This window comes from Pagrus major, chromosome 6 (assembly GCF_040436345.1).
Source record: "Pagrus major chromosome 6, Pma_NU_1.0".
NCBI classification, from domain to species: Eukaryota; Metazoa; Chordata; class Actinopteri; order Spariformes; family Sparidae; genus Pagrus; species Pagrus major.
In genome coordinates, this window is record NC_133220.1 from 21,218,240 (window position 1) to 21,245,728 (window position 27,489).

General features: G+C 40.4%; 5 protein-coding genes across 5 annotated transcripts; all 5 read right to left on the reverse strand.

The window, feature by feature from the left end:
• Positions 1 to 1,682: 1,682 nt before the first annotated feature.
• Positions 1,683 to 3,894, reverse strand: LOC140998637 (G-protein coupled receptor 84-like). Its single transcript, XM_073468981.1, has 2 exons — positions 3,862 to 3,894; positions 1,683 to 3,176 (listed from the first exon to the last, which is right to left on the reverse strand). Exon 2 carries the CDS (start codon positions 3,166 to 3,168, stop codon positions 1,966 to 1,968), a length of 1,203 nt encoding a protein of 400 aa, XP_073325082.1. The 5' UTR covers positions 3,169 to 3,176; positions 3,862 to 3,894; the 3' UTR covers positions 1,683 to 1,965.
• Positions 3,895 to 5,646: 1,752 nt separating this feature from the next.
• On the reverse strand, positions 5,647 to 6,879 carry LOC140997715 (G-protein coupled receptor 84-like). The gene has a single exon (XM_073467698.1). The coding sequence runs from the start codon at positions 6,877 to 6,879 to the stop codon at positions 5,647 to 5,649; it is 1,233 nt and encodes a 410-aa protein (XP_073323799.1).
• A 9,272-nt stretch (positions 6,880 to 16,151) lies between these two features.
• LOC140997717 (G-protein coupled receptor 84-like) lies at positions 16,152 to 17,384 on the reverse strand. Its single transcript, XM_073467700.1, has one exon. It carries the CDS (start codon positions 17,382 to 17,384, stop codon positions 16,152 to 16,154), a length of 1,233 nt encoding a protein of 410 aa, XP_073323801.1.
• A 3,178-nt stretch (positions 17,385 to 20,562) lies between these two features.
• Positions 20,563 to 21,789, reverse strand: LOC140997718 (G-protein coupled receptor 84-like). The gene has a single exon (XM_073467701.1). It carries the CDS (start codon positions 21,787 to 21,789, stop codon positions 20,563 to 20,565), a length of 1,227 nt encoding a protein of 408 aa, XP_073323802.1.
• A 4,158-nt stretch (positions 21,790 to 25,947) lies between these two features.
• LOC140997719 (G-protein coupled receptor 84-like) lies at positions 25,948 to 27,183 on the reverse strand. Its single transcript, XM_073467702.1, has one exon. The coding sequence runs from the start codon at positions 27,181 to 27,183 to the stop codon at positions 25,948 to 25,950; it is 1,236 nt and encodes a 411-aa protein (XP_073323803.1).
• Positions 27,184 to 27,489: the final 306 nt, after the last annotated feature.

A 27,489-nucleotide genomic window follows, 5' to 3' on the forward strand; every position in this document is an offset into this window, starting at 1 on the left:
TTAAATAAAATCAAATTATTTGGCTCTATAAAGATTTTAGATGATCTAATAACTCTTAGGAGTAGTTTTGGCTTTCTATAGACTACTGCGCATTATGATTGAGCTTTATTTATCATCTTCAACCAGCAGCAGGTAGAGAGCTGTTTTCAGTGCTAGCCTACCGCCCAGGCAGCATCAAGTTAGGCTAGCAACATTAGCCGGCTGGCGATGAACGTGGACGGCAAACAAACTAAAAAAACATGTTTTTCTCAGGAGTTTTTGGAGACGCAACAAGAACTTAAAGGTCAGTAAATGCTCATTAATTTACGCTAGGTGGCCTGAAGCCACGTCAGATGTTGCCCTGGCCCATTTGACCATGTAAGGTTTATTTAAAATATGTACGTTTTGCTAATGTGTCAGTTAGGCTAAGCTAACTTAGCTAACATGACGTTGATATGTGTTTCATTGGATCGTTACCGCCAGTGGCTAAAATTCGGACAGTAACTAATTTATTTTTATGTAGCCTATATACCTCTTATTTCACTCAGCTTTTACTTTTGTTAGAGAACTCAGGGTGAATTAGTACATTTTAAGTTGTTTAGTTGTGCTGGCAGTGGCTCTGGTGGTGTCTGTCCTGTCTGTCAGTCCAACACTTTGGCCCATAGTGAAATATTACAACAGTGCTGATTAATTGTCATTAAAATGTGACACAGAAGTTATGAAGAATACTAATTTTGAAATTTGGGAGTGCTACATAGAAGTCCACATTTTTATTTCCACTTACCCACTAGTTAAGTTCATGCCACACTACATTCAAACTTGACAAACAGGTAGGGTACAAGGTATTGCCCACAACTACTGCCTCAGCACTCTATGATTTCGTAAAATAGCAGCAGTACAGAGGATAAAATCTAATTTAGGCCGGTCTTCTGGGGCCAAAACTTACATTCTGTGTCCCACTAGTTGTTGGGACTTCTCTACTTGTAATCAGAGGTATGAACTGTGATCACAGCCTGGTGAGGCACAGAGCACAGTGTAGAGGTGAGATACAGTCAGTTCAGTGCTATTGTTTACTATCTTTTTGGTCAAATTTGTTTGCCCTGTGTGATGATTCTCAGCTGGCTTTAATGTGTTGTGTGTTTCTTTTTTCCTGTCATTACGTATGGACATCTATAATCTTATTGGTTGCACACAAAAGGTCAAAGTGGAAACTGAAACACACCACTCAATATAGTGCTGCTGTGAAGATTGAATGTAGTTGAAAACAGTGGCATGTGTAGGCAGGTGTGTGTTTCCATTTTTTACTCTGCCAACCACTTTGTTTTCTAGTGTATAGTAACAAGTATTACCTCCAGGGTTGGTCCTCAGTCACACCTTGTAATGGTTAGTCTTAATGTCAGAATTACTCCAGTCACATGTCAACTAAAGGCCAGGTCGCGTGAACCTTTTTTTGTCATTTGTCAGCATGTACAAAGCAGTAAAGACATGAGACAGAGGTTAGAGTCGGAAGTTCCTGAATTACTGAAAAAAGGCATGTTATGATTGACACAAGAATATCCAGATTTTGTAACATTGGTGTTTTCTCATATGATGTAACAGCTAGAAAAGTGGGGATGTAAGGCCTAATTGTTGCTCAGAATTCTGAACACAGCTGTAGGTTATTCAAAAATAGAATTTATTACATATACATAACATAAACACATAATATAATCTTTTAAATACCGTTAAAGCAAACAACAGAATAAATCATGGATGTTGTAAAGCAAATGCAGCAGTCTGAGATGTTAGTTATGCCACATAAATGCAACCTTTGCTTTTTTACACTGTATGAGAGTTACTCCTCCCCTTCTTTTGTTCGACTAAATCATACAGAAAAGAAACTTGAAACTTAATAGTAGCTTCACGTAAGCTGCACTACTGATTTAGGAGAATAATGTTATACTGGGGTAATATCAGGAGAAACAATCAAGTTCAGGATATTGGTGCTCACCACCAGGTCCACAGGCCGGTGAACGGTGCAGCAGCCCTGGTGAGCAGCACATGGTAGGCCTGTCGAAACTGTCTGTTCATGACAGCATAGAGCACAGGGTTGATACAGCTGTTGAGCCAGGTGAGGTTTGCACTGAACATGTGCAGAACCCGTGGGGCACGGTTATGTTTGTCGGCTATGTTGAGCAACAGGAAAGGGACAAAGCAGAACACGAAACACAGAAAAACAGTGAAGCACATGCGTGTGACACGCTTAAATTCGCCATCATCTCCTGTAGTTGCTGAGTGAGAGGAGGACACTGCACCTGTGGGAGCAGGTGTGGATAAAGGTGATGTACGGACGATATCAGGGGTAGTCTTGTTGGCTGCTGATGAATTTGGAGCCTTTTCACATGTGCTCTCATCCTTACTTTGGGTTAGATCTGCCTGGCTGCTCATCTCACAGCTACATGTGTTGGCCATACTGCTCTCTACACCGCTGTCATCTGTTCCTTGTGTTGAAGAAGCTGGTTTCTTCCTGGAGGATCGGCGGCTGAACCTATAGCGAAGTAGAGCTTTTGATGCAATCCGGACACGTCTGTAGATGAGGAGGTAGAATGCGCCAACACATCCCAGACCGACAAAAAAGTAGAAAAACAGCAGGATGGTGCTGTAGGGGCGTCCCCTGGTTCGATGGAAGCTGCATGTGCATACCTGTGGCACAAATACATAAACAGGCCATAGTGGGCTAAAGCTGGCCAGGCCGATTGCCCATGCTGAGATGAGGAGTAAAATAAGACCACAGTCAGAAAAGACACGGTCAAACACAGCTCTCTTTGCAACCAATAGATATCTGCCCCCTGCTATCAGACAGAGGGTGATAATGGAGACAGAGTTGGAGAGGAAGAGGAGCAGGCCGAAGATGCTGCACCACAGCTGACCACTGCGCCATCTGAGGTGTAGATAGGAGTCAACTGAGATGGGCTGCAGTATGGTGCAGTACAGGAGATCAGCTAGAGCCAGGTTGACGATGAGCACATTGAAGCGCGTCCTCAGATGAGGATCTATGACAAAAGCTAGAATGGTCATCAGGTTGCCCACTGTACCTATGATGGTCACAGCACATCCCCACAGCACAGCAAAGTAGCGGTAGCCGACAACTGAAGGACTGTAGCAGGAAAAGAGGTCATCCTCTGTTTGGTTGGTGTGGTTCATCATCATTCTGTCAACTAATAGGAATCAGAATATAGGTTAACTTCTTTGTAATGTGCTCACGGAAAGTTAAAGTTAAACAGAAACCCAGTCCTCCCCACCTCTCGATCAAATGTGACCAGTGCCACAGATAAAAAAGGAAGTCACTGGTGGTCTAGATAATTCACCACTTCCTTTTTAACAGAGACCTCACTCTGATAGAAACATTTGTTTGTAGTCCTCACCTATAATCACAGAGCTAGATGAACAACTATACATGTTCATGTAGTTAGATTGTTTTGTGTGGCTATATTATTGTTAGGACAGTTTTAAGTATAAGAACAACAGGTTTTCTGCAGTTTTAGGATGATCTAATGTAGTTTCAACTGTTGTGTATAAGTGCTGTGGCTCTGGTAACGTGAAGTACATTGCCTGGCACGCATATATAAGTCTTCACCATTAACCCTTACAGATAAGTATAAATATGGAATGAACAAAATAACAACAGGTTTTGTTTACAGTATGATTTTAAAAGATTTGAGCTCCCTGTAAAAATAGCTAAAATGAAAACCCTCTCATCTAGTTATGCTCACATCACTGAGGTGAATTTTGCACATATGTTATGATTTTAAACTACAAACACATTGCATACAATAAAGATAGAATTTAACATTTATGAAACATATGATATTGTTCAAAACAACACAATTATCAATTTCTCACCATATGGCTGAAGGTTTCTGCCAGTCTTTCTAATTGTTGATGAGTATCTGTGTCACTTCCCTGCAGTGATCTGTTGTGCTTAGTGCCTGGTTTCCTGCTGGTATTGCATTTCATTTGCATGTTCAGTGTTGCTTTAGTACCGGTTAAGTGATGAAATAGTGTTCAGCTGGGTTTTTCCGTGTCATGTCTAAAATCAGGAAGAGAGATCTTGTGTATTTTTCCACAGGACATTTTTTTTATATTTAAAATGGAATAAACAAACATATTTTTCCACATTTGTTTTTTCCATCTGGTTATTTGTTTATTCTTTTAGTGAAATGAGTATTTGGGTTTTTAGTTATGTCTGCATACTACAGGTCTCTTATTGTCAGAGACTGTAAGCCCGAACAGAAGATGACTTGACCTCAGTTGATCATTACTACCAACACTGCTTACATAGATCCAGTGTAATGATTTTATGTTATTTTACTTCTGTGCAACAATATGAAAGCCTTATAGTTGATCTCCTCACAAACTCTAAGAAAAGAAATAAATCTGCATGTCATCGGTTTTCATACAATTAGTTCAGATGATAGACAAATTTGGGTCATTTGCATGCAGTGTGTGAATGGTAATTTTCAAATATATCATCAAAATGTTTTCATTTTTTTCATAAAACTACTTAATGCTTGTGAAACATTTATGTAAGTGGAACAAGTTTGTGTTAGTTGTCAAGTATTTCTGTATAGGCTGACTTCCCACAGGTTTTTATTCATCCTTCTGTAGCACAGCTCTGTTGTTTTAATCCTGGTGTTTCCACACTCGTGCCATCAGATTATATTCATGATGTGGTTGGTAAAGTAAACACACGCACTTAATGCAAATACATGCTGCTTTAGTCATATAGTACATTGTCCTGCTGTGCTGTAAAATCTAACGTTCATTAACACACTGAAACCTTTCTTTTCAACTGTGCAGTGAAATGCAGATGAGAAAAGAGATTTAAATCATTTCCATATAGACAAGTCTCTACAGAGGCATATGGTAGTTTTACTATTGTGCTTTGTTATAATCTTTTATACACAAATGCAGGTTTGTTGTAGGTGTTCATTTGGGGAATAGTCGAGGGAGTGATCAGGGAAAGACTTAGAGCAGTTACAGTGTGTATTGCTTTTTGTCATTGTTTTTCCTGAATTATTTATTTCCACACTTGCATTATTTTCCTTAGACACTGATAACTGCATAGTGCTCCAGTGGTAATTACTTCTTCACTGCAGCTATGATATTGAATTAGTGATGGGCACATGAGATTAAATGCTTTAAAACACTATGTGATAATTGATAATTGTGTATTGTTCCACATACACTTCCTGTGTCTGTCACACAGGAGTAAATATAGACTATCAAGTGCAGGCTCAAGTGTAAAAATGTCAGCAAATGCAGAACTACTGAAGTTGTTAGTGACTTAATCCCTTTCAGACACAGACACATAGCTGAAGTGTATGCAGCTTCTATGTCTAACCTAGTACACATTTTTTGTTCACACTGATGCTTTGCTTATTTAAGGAACCATTGTAGGAATTAACATGAACAATATGGAAACAGAGATGTGGGCTTTTTAGGCAGATACAGTCATGTTTTGCAGAATGGAGGGGGATGGCAGACATATCTATTGCCCATATCTCCTGAATCATCAACTTACACCAAAACAATCTAGATGGACCAATAGCAATACAGTTGAGAGGAAAAATATTTGGATGTATATTCTTGGTGAGCTGTCTCTTTCAATTCCAGGAGGTCAGGTGCTCAAAGAGATGACCACCATGTCCACAGGCAGGTGAACGGTGCAGCAGCCCTGGTGAGCAGCACGTGGTAGGCTTGTCGAAACTGTCTGTTCATGACAGCATAGAGCACAGGATTGATGCAGCTGTTGAGCCAGGTGAGGTTTCTACAGAACATGTACAGAACCCGTGGGGCACGGTTATGTTCGTCGGCTATGTTGATTAACAGGTAGGGGGCAAAGCAGAACACAAAACCCAGGAAAACAGCTAAACACATGCGTGTCACATGCTTCATTTCCTTATCATCTCCTGAGGCTGAGCAGTGGGACGAGGAGGCTGCATTTGTGGGAGCAGGTGTGGGTGAAGGCGATGTAGTGACGATATCAGGGGGAGACTTGGTTGCTGATTTGGCTGTGGCAGAGCTGTGAGTAGACTGAGAGGACTTTTCACAATTGATCTCATCTGTAGTTGGGGCTAGTTCTGCCTGGCTGCTCATCTCACAGCCACATGTGTTGGCCATATTGCCCTCCACTCCACTGTCATTGGTGTCTTGTGCTAAAGAAGCTGGTTTCTTCCTGGAGGATCGGCGGCTGAACCTATAGCGGAGTAGAGCTTGTGATGCAATCAGGACATGTCTGTAGATGAGGAAGTAGAATGTGCCAACACATCCCAGACCGACAAAAAAGTAGAAAAAGAGCAGGATGTTGGGGTAGGGATGGTATGTTTTCCCGCTGACACTACATAAGCACACCTTTGGCGCAAACATGTAACCAGGCCATAGTGGGCCAAGGCTGGCCAGGCCTAGTGCCCATGCTGAGATGATGAGTAAAGAAAGACCAAGGTCAGAGAAGACACGGTCAAACACAGCCCTCTTTGCGACCATGAGATATCTGCCTCCTGCTATCAGGCAGAGGGTGATAATGGAGACAGAGTTGGAAAGGAAGACGAACAGGCCGATGATTCTGCAGCACACCAGACCAGTGCGCCACCTGAGGTGTAGGTAGGAGTCAACCAAGATGGGCTGCAGTATGGTGCAGTACAGGAGATCAGCTAGAGCCAGGTTGACGATGAGCACATTGAAGCGTGTCCTCAGATGAGGATCTATGACGAAGGCTAGAATGGTCATCAGGTTGCCTGGTGTACCCATGATGGTCACAGCACATCCCCACAGCACAGCAAAGTAACGGTAGCCAACGACTGAAGGACTGTAGCAGGAGAGGAGGTCGTCCTCTGTTTGGTTGGTGTGGTTCATCATCATTCTGTCAACTAACAGGAAGCAAATTGGTCAACAAACTACAACAAACCACACTGAAGGAAACAACATAGGAGGCTGGTATTTGAGTTCCATGAATCTTACTATTATAGAATTATATTATATCCCTCTTCTTCATCTGAAAACCAACATCATAATGGAGAAAAATGGTCCTGGAGGAACAGCTTTGTCAATATCACCAACTGGCCCACTTCTCCAATAAAGATGTTAAATAATAGGAATGGGCTTTTTATTAGTCAAAATTAATAGTACTTAAAAAAACAAAACAAACCTAGAACATAAGAAGACAAGTAGAAAAGCATGTGAATACTCTATTTTTTAACCAGTCCTGATGTGCAAATGGAGCACTGAGTTGTCATGCCTATGCCTTTAAAATAACTGTAGTGAAAGACTGTAGTCTGATCTGTTGTCTCTCTTTAAACTAAATAAATTGTACATGCTGCCATTTGCACATTTTGCTGCTCACAATTTAGATTGCATTTGAATCGTTTAGTCTAAACTGCCCATCCCATGTACTAATACACCAGGGTGATGTTTTTAAATTGCTTGTTTTAGCTGACAAACAGTTAAAGACACAAGCGATGGCAAACAGCATTCAGCCATTTGTCTCATATCATTTTACTGTAATCACTTTGTCAAACAAACGTTGAAACAAACAAAAAGTTGCAGCGTTAAATTTCTAACCTTTAAGTCGATCACTTCCTCCAGTTGTTGGTGAAGTGTATACTGTGATCTCAACTACTGATAGTCAGTCTTCCTGTTAAAGTGTAATCTTAAGGACATCCTCTTTCTCTTAGTTGCTTCTACAGATGCTGAATTTTTCATTTTCACGTCTTAATGTGTGTGTTAATGTTACTATACTGTATTGTAAATACAAACACATGATTAGAAAAATTAAAAAATTACTCACATTGCGTACATTTGTACTCAAATTCACATTACTGAACTACTAGTAAAATCAGCATTCATTCCCCGGTCAATTGACTCGCATTAGTCATGGGTATTTGTAGCCTCTACCACTGGCCTCATCTGGTCTGAACACACTAATTTACTCTTCTTTTCAGGCGCGATACTGTGATGTGTATTGAAGTTAAGGCTGTTGGCTTGTTAATATCCTTCCATCTGTCTGTCAAGCAGCGCTTGAACATCGTTCAGTCAGTGCGAAGTCTGAAAGAGACTGACGTTAAAGATATCGAAAAAGTAGGTGGGGTCTGAGCCTCGTCAGCTGCCTGATCAGCATTGCGCATGTGCAACTCTCAACAGAGATGAGAAAGAAGCAAGACGTGTCACTCCACAGAACCTTCCATTATCAGCTCTGGAAAAAACAACGTGTCTTATTCAGAATATTATTGATTAAGACTTATTGAAGCAAGTTTTTATGTCCTCTGGATGCAGTGTGATGAGGTGAAGGATTTGCTGGTTTCTACTGTTGCATTTTCCGGCGCATTTTTGATGTCGATCGTGACACACCAGGGGAAAAAATGACAGAAAGGTGTACTCGCCTCCCGGCAATGTGAAAAAGGTCATCGCCTCTTTTTAGCCAGTTTACCCGCTTTTAAAAAACCTGCGTATACGCACACATTTTGGTGTGAAAGTGGCATAAATAAACAAGCATGTAATGCTGTGATCCTACCCTCTCACTGAAGTTACATAGTGCAGAAACAAGTGATATGGGAGGCGGAGTGGTTACTGTTACAAGACACTGTACCATCGACGTGATTTTTTAAGGTAAAAAAGTTACATAATCTTGCATTAATGTAACAATTAGAACGCCCAAACTTGTACCTTTTCTCATTTTTTAAATAATCGACATTTACGGTTCAACACACTTAAAGCTATTGGTAATGTTGGAGAGCTAGCAAGATTTGAAAGTGGCACCTCCTCTAAGCTCCACCCCCTCCTCCCCCTCTCATCAGTGCTCCGTCCAAAGCCACGCCCCAACAAACTTGAACGCGCATCTGACAGTAGGGCTGTGTCCGAAATCACTCATTACTCCTTATATAGTGCACTACATAGTGAGTACGCCATTTTGTAGTGCTGTCCGAATGCCTAGTGGGAATTATTATACCCTATAAAGTGTACTCAAAGTATCCAACAATGCATCGCGAAAAGTAGTGTACAACCGATGGTCACTAACCAAGCAATATTTACCATCATGCATTGCGCTGAGAGAAAAATGGCGGATGGACGAATGGAGGTCGCGGAGAGGGAGCTGATCTACAAATGTGAGTAATTTTAATAAAAAATATATATGGATGTGTTGAAGTTTGTGTTAACAGTTGCTTAGTAGTATTATGGCATAATTCGCAGCTAGCGATGCTCGCTAATGTTAGCTGACTGTTAGCTGACGCTAGCGACGCTCGCTAATGTTAGCTGACTGTAGCTAACTGTTGCCCTCTTCCCTACAGTAATTTGTAATTGCCATTAGCAGCGGCGCTAAGTGAAAACTAACTTTGATGAGCTACATTTTTTCTAATACCTTAGCAGTGAAATTAAGTTGGAGTGTCACATCAGCACTAGAGAAAATATCATATTTTAATCTCTTCAGGGACTGACGACGATGTGTCCAAACTTATCCGCCTGAGGAGAGAGAAGGACAACCTCTTCTCAGGCAAACGCTTTGCTTTGGCATCTGGATGGGAGTGAGTTATGTCACATTATTGTGAAGGAACATCTTATATTGATGTGCATTCTTAATAAGGGTGAAAGTAGTTTTATCTTGTGACTAAATTACCGTCTATCAAAATGGAATAGATAGACTTGACTGTTATTTACTTGTTATTACATTTTGTAGAGCTGTGTTGAAAGAGATGGGCTTGGCCGGTGGGGTGAGTCCTGCCCGAGCGGCCAAGAAGTGGGAAAATTTAAAAAAGACATACAAGGTTTGTATTAAGTGTATTCTATTACTATAGCCCTATACAGTGCAAGTGTATATGAGTGATCATAGTTACTGTTGTTTGTTAGTGATTTCTTTTCTGTATTAGCATTTTTTAAAAATATGAATATTACATTGTGCTCTACAAAGATGTGGTAAGCTTTAGATTATAGCCCACAAAGTACAACTAAATAACCCTGGAGTAACAGTGTAATTTTTTGTACCAGTAGAGTTTATACACATATGCAGGTACAGGAGCAAGAGATGTGAAGATCTGTAGTTATATTTTAAATATGAGGTATCTATTTTATTATGATTATAGGATATGTATGACCCACTGAGTAAAAATGATGGATGATTCAGGGAAGATGGAGTGATGGCTCCTGCAATTACTAAATCTGATTTTATTTTATTGCCTTTCCTCCGCCTTTCCTACCTTATTACCAACACACAGGTTGACAAGATTGTTCCTTTACGATTGTGGGAATACTTAAAATAACTAAGTTTAATAGGGAACATAGGTCTAGGGGACAGTGTATTGTCATGAATAATGTCAGCCTCAATTAATACCAAACTTAACGTCTTGTTACCCTACATATATGTGTTGGTATGTGCTGTACTGGTACACTGTGAGAAAAGAAGATTACACTGTAAACTCTGGGGTCAACTTTTAAATAGCAGGCTGTAAACTAAAGTGATAATAAAATGTCATATTCTTTGCAATGTGTGCAGGAGCTAAGGAAACCACCGTCAGGAAGTGGCACTGAATCAGGGGAGCCCACTGCTGGGACATGGAAGTGGTTCTCCCTCATGGATGAGGCATGGAGGCTGAATAGATGGCCTATCTATTCAGCCTCCATGCCTCATTGCCTCAGCATGGGGAGAGAACCCTTCCGTGTCTGATTCAGTGCCACCTGACTCAGACAGTGACACGACAGAGCCAGGGAATGAGACAGGGTCAGAGGAGCCAAGGCCACCAAAAAGGCAATGGCGTGATGCCATTTTGGAGTTGCTGGAGAGGGAGGAAAAGAGGGCAGAGGAGAGAGACAGGAGAGCTGAGGCCAGGGAGGAGAGGCTGTTAAATCTGTTAGAAAAGATTGTTGAAAACATGTGAAATATATATATATATATAGATATTGAAGAGACAGATCTTTGTTAATAAAATGTTCTTTAAAAAACTGATTAACACTGACTGTGAACTTATATCTATCATAACATATGAACATACCAACAATACCTTAACTCAATGGATTATCAATAACAAAAACTGATGAAAACTAATATTTACAAGGCAAATTCTAACATATAAACATTTATCAATAATAATTAACAAAAAGTGAGTACTAATATTTACAAGGCGAATTCTAACACCAACCTTAACTAACATAAACAAATCAAAGATTATATTATTAAACTTTTAACACTTTACAATATCATTTGAAACTTAAGAAGTGCTACTAAGACGTATAACTTAACCAAAAAACTTGACTTTTTAAAAAAATTTTTTTTTTATAGTTTTTAACAATACTCATGCTCTTAAAGAGCTTTAGTAGTGTTGTCCGGTGCAGACAGAGCAGCAGCGATGCGCCCACGCAGCTGTTCCCCACAATGCAGGTCCTGCTGAAGCTGCTCACCTCCATCATCCGGAACCTCTTCCACAGGCTCTAATATGTCTCCATCCCTGATGCAGAGGTTGTGCAAGATGGCACAACAGGCAATCACCTTCACGGCAAATGCAGGGTGCACCTCCAGAGCCTTGAAGAAGACCGATCGCCATCTGGTCTTCATGATGCCAAAGGCCCGTTCTATGACTGAACGGGCCTTTGCATGGTGCTGGTTAAACCTCCCAGCGACCACACCTCTCACAGGCTCTCGGTAGGGGGTTACAAGGGCAACTGAGTGGGACATGCAGGTGTATCCACCATCCCCTAAAATGCAGTAGCCCCCAGGTGGATACAGGCTGCTGACATACAGAGGGCTATTTTTCAGGACTCTGGAGTCATGCACTGAGCCTGGATACCCAACAAATATGTCCAAAAATTGGCACTGGTGGTCACACACGGCTTGCAATTGTATTGAATGGAATAATTTGCGGTTGAAATAACACTGAGCCTCTGCACTGGGTGGCTTCATGCGAACATGGCAGCCATCAATGCTGCCCACAACCCTGGCGAATGCTGGTGATCCAGCCAAGCGTGCGAAGCCATCACCAATTTGTTGCAGGTCATCAGGGCACGGAAAGTGGATGACTCTGTTCTTTATTTTTATTATTTTGTCAGCAACCCTGTGGATGACATTGTGTACTGTGGACCGTGGGATGCCAAAGGCTCTGGACACAACACGATAGGACGTCGCACTTGTCAGCCAAAACAAGAAAACAAGAACCTCAAGGTCATGACCCCAGCCGTGGTCAAATGGACAGCGGAGGACGTGGACAAGATGGGCCACTTTGAGTGTTCAGAGGCGGAAGTCCGGGCGGAGGTCACTTTGGCCATCAAAGTATAAGGCCAAAACAGGGAGCTGGTAGTTCACTCTGCAGTAGTGAGATGGTTGTTCATGCTGTAAAAAAATAAATACAACTGATAACATAGTGTCTTAAAATTAAATGTGCAATAATAATTATTTTTAACTTATTTATTTGTGTGTTTTTATGAGCTGTTATTAACTTATTTATTCGTGTGTGTTTTTATGAGCTATTTTTAACTTATTTATTCGTGTGTATTTTTATGAGCTACTGGACACCTGAATTTCCCCTAAGGGATGAATAAAGTATCTATCTATTTATCTATCCATCTAATCTGATTTATGAACAGAGTTGTGCCATGTCTGCTTCCACAGGAGGGGGTGTACTCTGACAATACGAGTGAATTATTGACACTGACAATACATTAATGATTTAGATGTCTTGTATAAATGTAAAATCCTTAATCTTTATACTTACAATGTGATGACGTCTTGCTAGATTAGCAAGAGCCGCAAATCTCACTCTTCTTCGTCTTGATTGTTGGATTCTTATTCTTCTTCTGATCAGAATCATCTGGATGATGGCGAGTAAGAATATAGATAAATTGATGTTTGGTGGCATTTTGGGGAGCTCTGACACTCGTATGAAATTGCGAAGTAAATGGGGTCTAACTCTAGCTCTCTGATCGCACGATACAAGATAAAAGAGACAAAGGATGTGGCGCGAAAATGGTGTTTATATATACACATACATACATATATATATTTTATATATATATATATAATCGGGATGTACATTAAAATGCTTGTGTTTTGACTCAATATTAACGGTATACTTTTTAAACACTCATTTTAATATATATTTAATTTTATTACGGATAGTCCACAACCGGCGTTGATGTATGACGTTTCAACTGTGCGACAGCAGTGACGTAATTAACGGTGCCTGAGTAGTGTCCGAAAGTGCTTTTTTCTTTCTGCCGATGAGCTCACTATATAGTCCACTATGTTGGACTCCCTATGTAGTGAGTAGGGAGTAGAGAATGAGTGAGTGATTTCGGACACAGCGTAGGAGTCAGCAGGGCAGAGGAGAGCCGAGTATTTCAGCACATTTTGGTCCTATAAGATCCTATAAGTTAGATAAGCAGTATGTACCGACGACCTGTAACGTTACTGGCTTACACCGACAGAGAAGCTAATGTTAACATTGGGCTGATACGAGCTACAAAAGTAGCTAAGTTGGATAACGTTACATATTTCATGAAAATAACAAATCCTCCCGAAGCAAAACACATAATTACCTGTCCAACAGAAAAACAGCAACCTCTGCATCACTTCTTAGGCCCTTCAGATCCCTCAGTTGTCTCCACCGTTCAAAAGCTGAACTGATGTTGACTCTGGGTTTCCCTCTGGCTTTATCCAAAGCCTTTTTCGTTGCAGCCTTTTCTGGCTCCGGCTTTCTTTTCTTAGCCCGTTTAGCGGGGCGAGCCGTTACAAGTAACGCTGGAAGTGCTACTTTTGGCTGCATTTTCTCTGCCATTGTTCTCTCCTGCTAACTCGGTATGGAGTGTGCTGAATATTTCCGGCAACGGTGACACGTGATGAGTGCACGCAGAGAGGAGGGAGGGACAGATGGGGGCGTGGGCAGGACGAGACATGAAGGCATCTGATTGGTTCTTTCCACTCGCACCGAGAGGCAGGGATTGGTCAGAGTTATTACAGGCCTGCAGCTGCCACAGAGGTCTGATTTTTTTTGTTCCTCTTTCTGAAGACATTATTTATTGACTACTCTCAGGATGGAAAGACCATTTCACCCAGTATAACAAAAAGTGTTTCTGAACAGGATTACCAACTATAGCTTTAAAGGTGCTATTTATAAGAAAAGTTGATTTTTGAGTCTCATTCCCAACTCGTCAAATAATGACGCTTTGGGATGGCGGCTGACCCGTCCTACAATCCCAAAGTGTCATTATTTGATGAGTTGGGAATGAGACTCAAAAATCAACTTTTCTTACAAACAGCACCTTTAAATAATAGTTCACGCATTCATACAATACAGAAATTACTAGACATTTTCTTTTTATTGCAGTTAACAAGAAAAGTTTGCAGAAGTGCTTAAAAAAATGCTACATTTTCTGTTTCCTTAGAAAGGGTTTAGGATATATATGTGAGGATGAAGCAAAACCTGAACTTTCTATTGCTTTGTTCAAAACAGCAACATATTTACACAATTTTCTCTTTATATATTTTATATGAGGTTTCCAAGTAAGTTTGTTGTCTATCATCACTCCCAAAAATTTAGCTGCATACACTATTTCAATGAGAACATCAACTATAACAATTTTGATTTTATCATCTTTTTTTTGATTACCAAAAACCATAAACTTAGTTTTACTCCAATTGCAGGATGATTTATGTTCATCAAATCATCTCTTAAATTTGACCATTTCACATACTATACTACCTGTGATTGCCTTTAAATCCTGCCCAGAACAAAAAATAAACATAACTCCAGTGGTAATTACTTCTTCACTGCAACTATGATAATGAATTAGTGATGGGCACATGTGACTAAATTCTTTAAAACACAATGTGATAATTGAACCTTTTGCTGTTCCACATACACTTCCTGTGTCTGTTGCACAGGAGTAAATATGGGCCATTACGTACAGGCCCGGGTGTGAAAATGTCAGCAAATGCAGAACTACTGAAGATGTTAGTGATTTAATCCCATTAGATCACAAACAGATAGCTAAAGTGTATGCAGCTTCTATGTTGAACCTATTAAGCATTTTTTGTTGACACTGATGCTTTGCTTATGTAATGAACCATTACAGAAATGAACATTAAAAACATGAAAACAGAGACATAGGGTTTTGAGGCAGATTCAGAGTCATGTGTTGCAGATTGGAGGATATTTGATAGAAACGTATTTATCAGTTCCTCTTCAAACCGAATCGAAAGCCTGATGATTGTCATATAGTAAGTGATAAAGAGATTCTCTTTAGAGCCTCCAGATGTGTTACAGTACATTTCAGGTACATGGGAGGAATACAAAGAAAGGTATAACCCTGGCTGTTATTGGGGCCATGTTACTGTGTAGTTTACACCTCTTCACCTACTCATACTATGTAGTTAACATACCATGTGCATCACAGTTTGGTTCCTTATTGCTTGTGATTATACACATCAGATGAGTGTGATCGAAGTTCAGTTTTTGCAGCTTGACTTAAATATGACCTGCATCTTTTGTATCATTAGTTATGTAAGACATTACATGAGAGTTAATGTCATAATATTATTGTGTATCAGCCAAGTGTAAAATTGGTATTTGCTGTATTCGTTGTGAAAACTTCCCTCACCTACCTCCATACACAGTAAGTTCAAACTATTCACATGAATTTTGACAGATACATTTTTTAAAATTCCTCAAATTAAGCTTGATGACATTTTTGTGTGTGGTTTATAACTTGACATCTTACATCATTGATCATTTAAAGGCAAACCCTGTCAAGTTCCTTCTCCTTTTTCTCCATTCTTCCTAATCTCTACCCTTTAAATGAATCACCCAGACAAACAAAGAAAGAGTTGACAATGGCTGAATGCAAGTTGGATAACATTATTTCATGAGAACATCATATGTGGTCTAATTAAACAGATACAACACTTTGGGGACAATGGCTGAATGACAATGGCTTTTGCAAAAAAAATTTTTTTTTTCTTTTTACCTGTAGTACTATTTATCCATCCAGATTATTTAGGTGAGAGTTGTAGATATTTAAACTAGATAGCGCTTAGCTTGTGGTGCTCAAAGTGCCAAAGAATACATTACCAATCTCGATAGACTCGTACTACAGGTAAGAGGAAAATATGTTATTTTTTGGTGAGCTGTCTCTTTCAATTTCAGGAAGTCAGGTGCTCAAAGAGATGACCACCAGGTCCACAGGCAGGTGAACGGTGCAGCAGCCCTGGTGAGCAGCACATGGTAGGCCTGTCGAAATTGTCTGTTCATGACAGCATAGAGCACAGGGTTGATACAGCTGTTGAGCCAGGTGAGGTTTCCAAAGAACATGTACAGAACCTGTGGGGCACGGTCATGTTCGTCGGCTATATGTATTAACAGGAAGGGGACAAAGCAGAACACGAAACCCAGGAAAACAGCTAAACACATGCGTGTCACATGCTTCATTTCCTTATCATCTCCTTTGGCTGTGCAGTGGGACGAGGATGCTGCATTTGTTGGAGCAGGTGTGGGTGAAGGGGATGTAGTGAAGATATCAGGGGGAGACTTGGTTGCTGATTCGGCCTTGGCAGAGCTGTGAGTAGACTGAGGGGACTTTTCACAATTGATCTCATCTATAGTTTGGGCTAGTTCTGCCTGGCTGCTCATCTCACAGCTACATGTGTTGGCCATACTGCTCTCCACTCCACTGTCATTGGTGTCTTGTGCTGAAGAAGCTGGTTTCTTCCTGGAGGACCGGCGGGTGAACCTATAGCGGAGTAAACCTTGTGATGCAATCCGGACATGTCTGTAGATGAGGAGGTAGAATGTACCAACACATCCCAGACCGACAAAAAAGTAGAACAAGAGCAGGATAATGGAGTAGGGATGGTACGTCGTCCGGGTGATGGTGCATACACAAAACTTTGGCTCAAACACGTAACCATGCCATAGTGGGCCAGAGCTGGCCAGGCCTAGTGCCCATGCTGAGATGATGAGTAACGAAAGACCAAGGTCAGAAAAGACACGGTCAAACACAGCCCTCTTTGCGACCATGAGATATCTGCCCCCTGCTATCAGGCAGAGGGTGATAATGGAGACAGAGTTGAAGAGGAGGAGGAGCAGACCCAAGATTCTGCAGCACAGCTGACCAGTGCGCCATCTGAGGTGTAGATAGGAGTCCACTAAGCCGGGCTGCAGTATGGTGCAGTACAGGAGATCAGCTAGAGCCAGGTTGACAATGAGCACATTAAAGCGTGTCCTCAGATGAGGATTTATGACGAAGGCTAGAATGGTCATCAGGTTCCCCACTGTACCTATGATGGTCACAGCACATCCGCACAGCACAGCAAAGTAACGGTAGCCGACGACTGAAGGACTGTAGCAGGAGAGGAGGTAGTCCTCTGTTTGGTTGGTGTGGTTCATCATCATTCTGTCAACTAATAAACAGGAAGCAAATTGGTCAACAAACTACAATACACCACACTGAAGGCAACAACGTAAGAGGCTGATATTTGAGTTCCATGAATCTTACTATTATAGAATTATATTATATCCCTCTTCTTCATCTGAAAACCAACATCATAATGGAGAAAAATGGTCCTGGAGGAACAGCTTTGTCAATATCACCAACTGGCCCACTTGTCCAATAAAGATGTTAAATAATAGGGATGTGCTTTTTACTACTCAAAATTAACAGTACTCAAAAAACAAAACACAGTGATACATCTTAAACATCACTGTCAGTAGTAGTGTTGTCAAAAATATTGAAAAATATCAATATTGAATGTTTGAAACAGTTTCAATACTCATTTTACACAGTATTGCTACTGATACAAGCTGTGATCTCAAGTAATGCCTGACTAAACAGTTGAATATTATCTGGGACTGTGCAGGTCATTTAATAGAAAACTTAATATAGAATAGAGTCAACTTACATTTATATTCATTAAATATACATACAGTATATATATATGTATATATAATATATGTGTGTGTGTGTGTGTGTGTGTGTTTTACAAATAAAAAAAGATGATTACTCTATTTTTTAACCAGTCCTGATGTGCAAATGGAGCACTCAGTTGTCATGCCTATCCCTATAAAATAACTGTAGTGAAAGACTGTAGCCTGATCTGTTGTCTATTTTAAACTAAATAAATTGTACATGCTGCCATTAGCACATTTTGCTGCTCACAGTTAGGATAACATTTGAATCGTTTAATCTAAACTGCCCATCCCATGTACTAATACACCAGGGTGATGTTTTTAAATTGCCTGTTTTAGCTGACAAACAGTTCAAGACACAACATGGCAAACAGCATTCAGCCAATTGTCTTCTATCATTTTACTGTAATCACTTTGTCAAACAAACATGTTGAAACAAACAAAAAGTTGCAATGTTAAACTTCTAACCTTTAAGTTGATCACTTCCTCCAGTCGTTGGTGAAGTGTATACTGTGATCTCATCTGCTGATAGTCAGTCTTCCCGTTAAAGTCCTAAAATTACACTTTAAGGACAGCCTCTTTCTCTTAGTTGCTTCTACAGACACTGAATTTTCATTTTCATGTCTTAATGCTTGTTTGCTCAGTGCCCTAACCTGTATGAATGCAGATACACTTAGTATAACTGTTATGTTCTTAAGTTGCTTATTATTATACTGTACTATATATACAAACACATAGTGATTTGAAATATTTGAAATAATGACTTTGTACTCAAATTGACATTACTGAACTACTCGTACAACCAATTACATTTCTAATTTATTGTTGTCATATCTCAATACATTACAATGTTAGTCTTGAAAACTTGTATCTTTAAAACCCTTTTATACTGACCAAACAACCCACTAAAACCTGTTAACATCTGGCTTTTGTCTTAAATGTGAATGTGTACAATCAGCTTTCATTTCCCGGTCAGTTGACTCATATTAGTTATGAGTATTTATAGCCTCTACCAGCGGCCTCATCTTGTCTGATGTGAACACAACAACTGGGTGAATACGCTAAATTACTCTCCTTTTCAGACGCAATGCTATGATGTGTATTGAAGTTAAGGCTGTTGGCTTGTTAATATCTTTCCATCTGTCTCTGTCAAGCAGCGCTTGAAAAACGTTCAGTCAGCACGGAGTCTGAAAGGGACTGACGTTAAAGATGTTAAGAAAGTAACCACTGTGTGTGGCTTCTTCTATTACAAGACTCTGTACCATCAATGATTTTCGAAGGTGTTGTTTAAAGGTAAAAACATTACATAATTTTGCTAATAGGAATGATAGGAATCAGAATATAGGTTTTCTTCTTTGTAATGTGCTCACAGAAAGTTAAAGTTTAACAGAAAGCCAGTCCTCCCCACCTCTCGTTCAAGTGTGACCAGTGCCACAGGAGAAAAGGGAAGTCACAGGTGGTCTAGATAATTCACCACTTCCTTTTTAACAGAGACCTCACTCTGATAGAAACATTTGTTTGTAGTCCTCAACAATAATCATACAGCTAGACGAATAGTTATACACTTCTTGTGTCTATCACACAGGAGTAAATGTGTGAAAATGTCAGCAAATGCAGAACTACTGAAGTTGTTAGTGATTTAATCCCATTAGGTCACAAACAGAGAGCTAAAGTGTACACAGCTTCTATGTTGAACTTGTTAAGCCTGATGATTGTCATATAGTAAGTGATAAAGAGATTCTCTTTAGAGCCTCCAGATGTGTTACAGTACATTTCAGGTACATGGGAGGAATACAAAGAAAGGTATAACCCTGGCTGTTATTGGGGCCATGTTACTGTGTAGTTTACACCTCTTCACCTACTCATACTATGTAGTTAACATACCATGTGCATCACAGTTTGGTTCCTTATTGCTTGTGATTATACACATCAGATGAGTGTGATCGAAGTTTAGTTTTTGCAACTTGACTTAAATATGACCTGCATCTTTTGTATCATTAGTTATGTAAGACATTACATGAGAGTTAATGTCATAATATTATTGTGTATCAGCCAAGTGTAAAATTGGTATTTGCTGTATTCGTTGTGAAAACTTCCCTCACCTACCTCCATATACAGTAAGTTCAAACTATTCACATGAATTTTGACAGATACATTTTTTAAAATTCCTCAAATTAAGCTTGATGACATTTTTGTGTGTGGTTTATAGCTTGACATCTTACATCATTGATCATTTAAAGGCAAACCCTGTCAAGTTCCTTCTCCTTTTTCTCCATCCTTCCTAATCTCTACCCTTTAAATGAATCACCCAGACAAACAAAGAAAGAGTTGACAATGGCTGGATGCAAGTTGGATAACATTATTTCATGAGAACATCATATGTGGTCTAATTAAACAGATACAACACTTTGGTGACAATGGCTGAATGACAATGGCTTTTGCAAAAAATCCAAAATATTTTTTTTTCTTTTTACCTGTAGTGCTATTTATCCATCTAGATTATTTAGGTGAGAGTTGTAGATATTTAAACTAGATGGCGCTTAGCTTGTGGTGCTCAAAGTGCCAAAGAATACATTACCAATCTCGATAGACTTGTACTACAGGTAAGAGGAAAATATGTTATTTTTTGGTGAGCTGTCTCTTTCAATTTCAGGAAGTCAGGTGCTCAAAGAGATGACCACCAGGTCCACAGGCAGGTGAACGGTGCAGCAGCCCTGGTGAGCAGCACATGGTAGGCCTGTCGAAACTGTCTGTTCATGACAGCATAGAGCACAGGGTTGATACAGCTGTTGAGCCAGGTGAGGTTTCTAAAGAACATGTACAGAACCCGTGGGGCACGGTTATGTTCGTCGGCTATGTTGATTAACAGAAAGGGGACAAAGCAGAACACAAAACCCAGGAAAACAGCTAAACACATGCGTGTCACATGCTTCATCTCGTTATCATCTCTTGAGGCTGTGCAGTGGGACGAGGAGGCTGCATTTGTTGGAGCAGGTGTGGGTGAAGGGGATGTAGTGACGATATCAGGGGGAGACTTGGTTGCTGATTCGGTCATGGTAGAGCTGTGAGTAGACTGAGAGGACTTTTCACAATTGATCTCAACTGTAGTTGGGGCTAGTTCTCCCAGGCTGCTCATCTCACAGCTACATGTATTGGCCATACTGCTCTCCATTCCACTGTCATTGGTGTCTTTTGTTGAAGAAGCTGGTTTCTTCCTGGAGGACCGGCGGGTGAACCTATAGCGGAGTAGAGCTTGTGATGCAATCCGGACACGTCTGTAGATGAGGAGGTAGAATGTGCCAACACATCCCAGACCGACAAAAAAGTAGAACAAGAGCAGGATGATGGTGTAGGGATGGTACGTTGTCCGGGTGATGGTGCATACACACAACTTTGGCACAAACACGTAACCATGCCATAGGGGGCCAAAGCTGGCCAGGCCTAGTGCCCATGCTGAGATGATGAGTAACGAAAGACCAAGGTCAGAAAAGACACGGTCAAACACAGCCCTCTTTGCTACCATGAGATATCTGCTGCCTGCTATCAGGCAGAGGGTGATAATGGAGACAGAGTTGGAGAGGAGGAGGAGCAGGCCGAAGATTCTGCAGCACAGCTGACCAGTGCGCCATCTGAGGTGTAGATGGGAGTCAACTGAGATGGGCTGCAGTATGGTGCAGTACAGGAGATCAGCTAGAGCCAGGTTGACGATGAGCACATTGAAGCGTGTCCTCAGATGAGGATCCCAGGCAAAGGCCAGAACGGTCATCAGGTTCCCCAGTGTACCTATGATGGTCACAGCACATCCGCAGAGCACAGCAAAGTAGCGGTAGCCAACGACTGAAGGACTGTAGCAGGAGAGGAGGTCGTCCTCTGTTTGGTTGGTGTGGTTCATTCTGTCAACTAACAGGAATCAAATTGGTCAACAAGCTACAACACTGAAGGAAACAACATAAGAGGCTGATATTTGAGTTCCCTGAGTGTAGTTCCCTATAACATAATTTTAATATGTTCCTCTTCAGCTGAAAACAAAAATAATAGAGAGAAATGGTCCTCAAGGAACAGCTTAGTCATCATCACCAACTGTACTTTGTATGTAATTTCTATATATGAGTGCGGGAAGCAGTTAGGGTTAGCAGCACATCTTAAACACCACTTTCAGTAGTATTGGCTACCTTGTCTACACTTTTTAAGTCAGCCCTAAATTTCGCTGCGCTTTCCTCAGAAATCCACTCCACTCTTGTAGTTGGTGTGTTCGCTAGCCTGTACTCCAGCTGAACAAACACCATCAGCTGGCAGAAGCCTTCTTCCTCCACTAAGCTTATTGGGAACATATATATGGTAACCATTTTCATGTTGAACTGGTTAATCTTGTCTGCCCTGGTGCATGCAAACACTGTAAGCAAATGAGGTGATGAGAGACTGCCTGTTATTTGTCTCTGCTGTTTTCTCCTTGTGCTTAATGCGCAAATGGTTACTTATCAAAGTAGTTGTTCTACGGTACGCAATTTTAGCATTTGCAGTGCACATTCATTCAGTTTATTCTGTCAAAATACTTTCAAATATCACTCTGTGTAGGTTAGTATTCTGCCTGTTACATTCGATCAGTTGATGTCTGACTGAAAACACAGGGGTCAATTTACATTTATATTTATTAGTTTTATATGCAGTATATATATATACATATATATGTTTGTGTGTTTTTGTGATCACTCTCTAGATTGAAGCAATCCTGATGTTCAAATGGAGCACTCAGTCCTCATGCCTTTCACTATAAAATAATTATAATGAAAGACTGTAGCCTGATCTGTTGTCTCTCTTTAAACTAAATAAATTGTACATGCTGCCATTAGCACATTTTGCTGCTTACAATTCAGATTATATCTGGATCATTTAGTCTAAACTGCACATCCCATGCACTAATACACCAGGGTGTTGTCTTTAAATTGCCTGTTTTAGCTGACAAACAGTTCAAGACACAACATGGCAAACAGCATTCAGCCAATTGTCTTCTATCATTTTACTGTAATCACTTTGTCAAACAAACATGTTGAAACAAAAATTTACAGCGTTAAATTTCTCACCTTTAAGTTGATCACTTCCTCCAGTCGTTGGTGAAGCGTATACTGTGATCTCATCTGCTGATAGTCAGTCTTCCCGTTAAAGTGTAATTTTAAGGACATCCTCTTTCTCTTAGTTGCTTCTACAGACACTGAATTTTTCATTTTCATGTCTTAATGCTTGTTTGTTCAGTGCCCTGACCTATACATGACGTGTAGCCTGATTACATTAAAAATGATAGATGGCAAACAGCTCAATGCAGCTCAATGCTGTTTGCCATCTATCATTTTTAATGTAATCACTTTTTCAAACGAAAGTGATAAAACAAACCAAAACATGCACTATTAAATTTCTCACCTTTAATTTGATGACTTCCTCCGGTCGTGAAGCGTATACAGTGATCTCGTCTGCTATGTCTAAGGCTGGATTGCACCAACAAGGATGAACTTTTAAGCCTGATTAAATCATGGTTAAGTTTAAATTCTGTTGCACCAAACTGTAAAACTTGCTAAAAAAGAAAAAAGATTCAATTTAAATTGCTCTTTCAACTTCAGTTTTTTTTTCTCTAAACCGAGATTAAATGTATTTCTGTTGCACCAAAACTTAAATTTAAACTGTGATCCAGTATTAACTTTAAACTTAGACTTCATGAGGTTTAACTTTTAACATGGCTGTCTTTTTGAAATGAACTGAGCAAAATAATCAAGTTACTGGAATACAATTAAGGGGCAGGCTCTAACCAAATGATTTTTATGATGCTGCTTAATTTTTTATCAAGGAACCATCTCAGTTAGTTACTGAGCTGAACAGGACGACTGGATCAACTGTCAGACAGGGCAGTGAAAGAGATGCAGCTAGTTAACTAATAGGGCTTTTCCACATGTGCTACCTTGGCTTGACACAGTTTGACTCGGCACATCAGCCCAGCTAGGATTTATATCTCCATTACAACAGGGCTACCTGCTTCAAGGTGTGCCTTTAACTAAAGAGCACTTGTCTCTGTCATGTCTGTCTGCTTTAAGGTCATGCTTTTGTTTTTCTCGTTCTTTTTCCTGTTTTATTTTGGCATCTAACTCTCCTCTTGTTTCACATCCCTTCCTGCCCTTGTGTGTTTTCTCGCCGTTGTGATTGTCCCCCCTTTCTTGATGTGTTTTACCTGTGTCTCATTATCCCCACCTCCCTTGTCTGCGTGCTCCCTGTCTTCTCTGCCAGTTCATCTTCACCTTTTGTAGCAAGCATTCCGGCATTTCTCCCAGTGATAGCCTTGTTAGGCCAAGTCCACACATATACAGGTATTTTTAAAAACGCATTTTTTTCCTCCTCCAGTTAAAAAAAAATTCCATCCACACCAACGGTATTTAAAACAAAACTCTGTCCACGTGAAAAAATGCAAACGCAGGCTGTCAAGCGTACGCCAAAGGAATAGGTGGCGACATAACCTCTACTGTAAGGCCACACTGGCCAATCAGAAGCCTGCCAAACAAAGGAGACAAGCCAAAAAACCTGTCTACACATAAACACTGAAAATGGCATTTCTGAATGTCTTCACCCTGGCTGTTTTCCAAAAATTCTGTTTTCAGTGACCTGAAATGCCGTTTACGTGTGTACGGAAGGCCAAAACGGGTTGAAAAAACTTAAGAAATACCCATGTACGTGTGTGCAGGGCCTCAGTGTTTTTTGTACCTGACTTTTACCTCTGCCTGATCCTTTTTTGTGCATTTTGCTTTGCTGACTGATCTCCTGTATACTCAACATATTTTCAGTAGAGACTGTTTTTGGAAACATGAACTGTCTCAAGTCTTGTAATTGGTCTCTACATCTAGTGTGTCAGACCTTGTCAGTCTTGAGTAGAAGACATCAAAGAGCAGCAGGCTGGTCCATGGCTGTGACTAGCAGTCGGAGGAGTGGCTGTAAGCACGCTGCATTATCAAAGAATCTGAACTAACAAAGCTCCATTCATTTGGTAAAATACACATTTAATTTCCTTTAAATTCTTCAGAGTAAAAGTCCTATGTCATTTTGTCATTTTGTCATTTAAAAGCTTGCATTATGAAGTAGCAAAATAACGAAATGTTGGGTTTTCACCAGCAGTATCTTAACATGATGTAACACCAGCATGTTGTAACAGTCGAGCTAATGTTTTAGCAACTAGCAAACAATGTGAAGAGGTCTGCTTAATTTTAAATCTGGATTTACTCATTTTAAACCTAGTTTTACTAAACTCTGATTAGAACTAATCTTAGATTAAATAGATCTTTGTTGGTACAACCCAGCCTTAGTCACTTATATATAAACTGCATTTTATATCCAAACACAGAGTGATTTGAAATATTTAAAACATTACTCACATTGTTTACACTTTGTACTAACATTATCACATTACCAAACTACTCATGCAACCATTACATTTATAATTTATTGTTGTCATATCTCATTACATTTGAAAAAAAAATCACCAATCAACATTGCTTACAACCATAAACTCAGTTTAATGATGTTGTATATATTTTGGTTTCAACAATTAGAAAGACCCAACATGTACCTTTTCTTGTTTTTTTTTAATGTTTCAACACACTTCTCCTAAATAACAACTAATACATTTGTAGACATTTCCTTCTTAGTGCAATTAACTAGAAATGTTAGCAGGTGTTTTGTATTTGCTACAGTTTCTGTTTCCATAAAAAAAGGTTAGCTAGCTTTTCATCCATTAGTAGATGCAACTTTGCGTCTGCGCTGTGATCCCGAAAGAAAATAGTTTCTACATGAAACTGCCCACAACAAGGTCTGCAAATTATCTTGAGTAACCAGGTAATGATTTCTGAGTTTTCCAAATGATTTTTCTGGTGCTTTGAGTGCCACAAGCAAAGTGCTACTGTACCTAGTTTGCGAGAAGAATGACATCTCTACAGCCCATAACTTCAAAAATCGGCAACTCACAATGATATAATCTTGGTGGATAAATGCAAAAATGGAAAAATAAGCACTTTTGATTTTAGCAGAACTGTCTCTTTAAGTTCCACAGGCAGATGAACGGTGCAGCAGCCCTGGTGAGCAGCACTTGGTAGGCCTGTCGAAACTGTCTGTTCATGACAGCATAGAGCACAGGGTTGATGCAGCTGTTGAGCCAGGTGAGGTTTAGGCAGAACATGTGCAGAACCCGTGGGGCACGGTTACGTTGGTCAACTATGTTGATCAACAAGAAGGGTACAAAGCAGAACACAAAACCCAGGAAAACAGCTAAACACATGCGTGTCACATGCTTCATCTCGTTATCATCTCCTGAGGCTGTGCAGTGGGACGAGGAGGCTGCCTTTGTGGGAGCAGGTGCGGGTGAAGGGGATGTAGTGACGATATCAGGGGGAGACTTGGTTGCTGATTCAGCCGTGGCAGAGCTGTGAGTAGACTTAGAGGACTTTTCACAATTGATCTCATCTGTAGTTGGGGCTAGTTCTCCCTGGCTGCTCATCTCATAGCTACATGTGTTTGCCATACTGCTCTCAACGCCACTGTCGTCTGTTCCTTGTGTTGAAGAAGCTGGTTTCTTCCTGGAGGACCGGCGGCTGAACCTATAGCGGAGTAGAGCTTGTGATGCAATCCGGACATGTCTGTAGATGAGGAGGTAGAATGTGCCAACACATCCCAGACCAACAAAAAAGTAGAAAATGAGCAGGATGTAGGGGTAGGGATAGTACGTCTTCCGCTCAATGGTGCAAACACACAACTTTGGATCAAACTCGTAACCAGGCCATAGTGGGCCAAGGCTGGACAGGCCTAGTGCCCACGCTGACATGATGAGTAAAGAAAGACCAAGGTCAGAGTAGACACGGTCAAACACAGCCCTCTTTGCTACCATGAGATATCTGCTGCCTGCTATCAGGCAGAGGGTGATAATGGAGACACAGTTGAAGAGGAAGAAGAGCAGGGTGAAGATGCTGCACCACACCAGGCCAGTGCGCCATCTGAGGTGTAGATAGGAGTCAACTGAGACGGGCTGCAGTATGGTGCAGTACAGGAGATCAACTAGAGCCAGGTTGACGATGAGCACATTGAAGCGTGTCCTCAGATGAGGATCTATGACGAAGGCTAGAATGGTCATCAGGTTGCCTGGTGTACCTATGATTGTCACAGCACATCCCCACAGCACAGCAAAGTAACGGTAGCCGACGACTGAAGGACTGTAGCAGGAGAGGAGGTCGTCCTGTGTTTGGTTGGTTTGGTTCATCATCATTCTGTCAACTAATAAATAGGAAGCAAATTGGTCAACAAACTACAACAAACCACACTGAAGGCAACAACAGAAGAGATTATTTTATAGATATCCAAGTTCCCTAAATTATAGTGAAACGTCATTATATACCAGAATCCAAAAAGTTGCAATCACTGCAGTGGCATCTCACTACGATATTTCAGATCAGTTTATTTTGGTCAGCATTAACAATTTTACAATATCTGCATGTTTGAATGAAGTGAAAAATTTTCATCCTTTACATTTACTTTCTATGTGCATTTAGTGTTGACCATGATGTCTATGAAA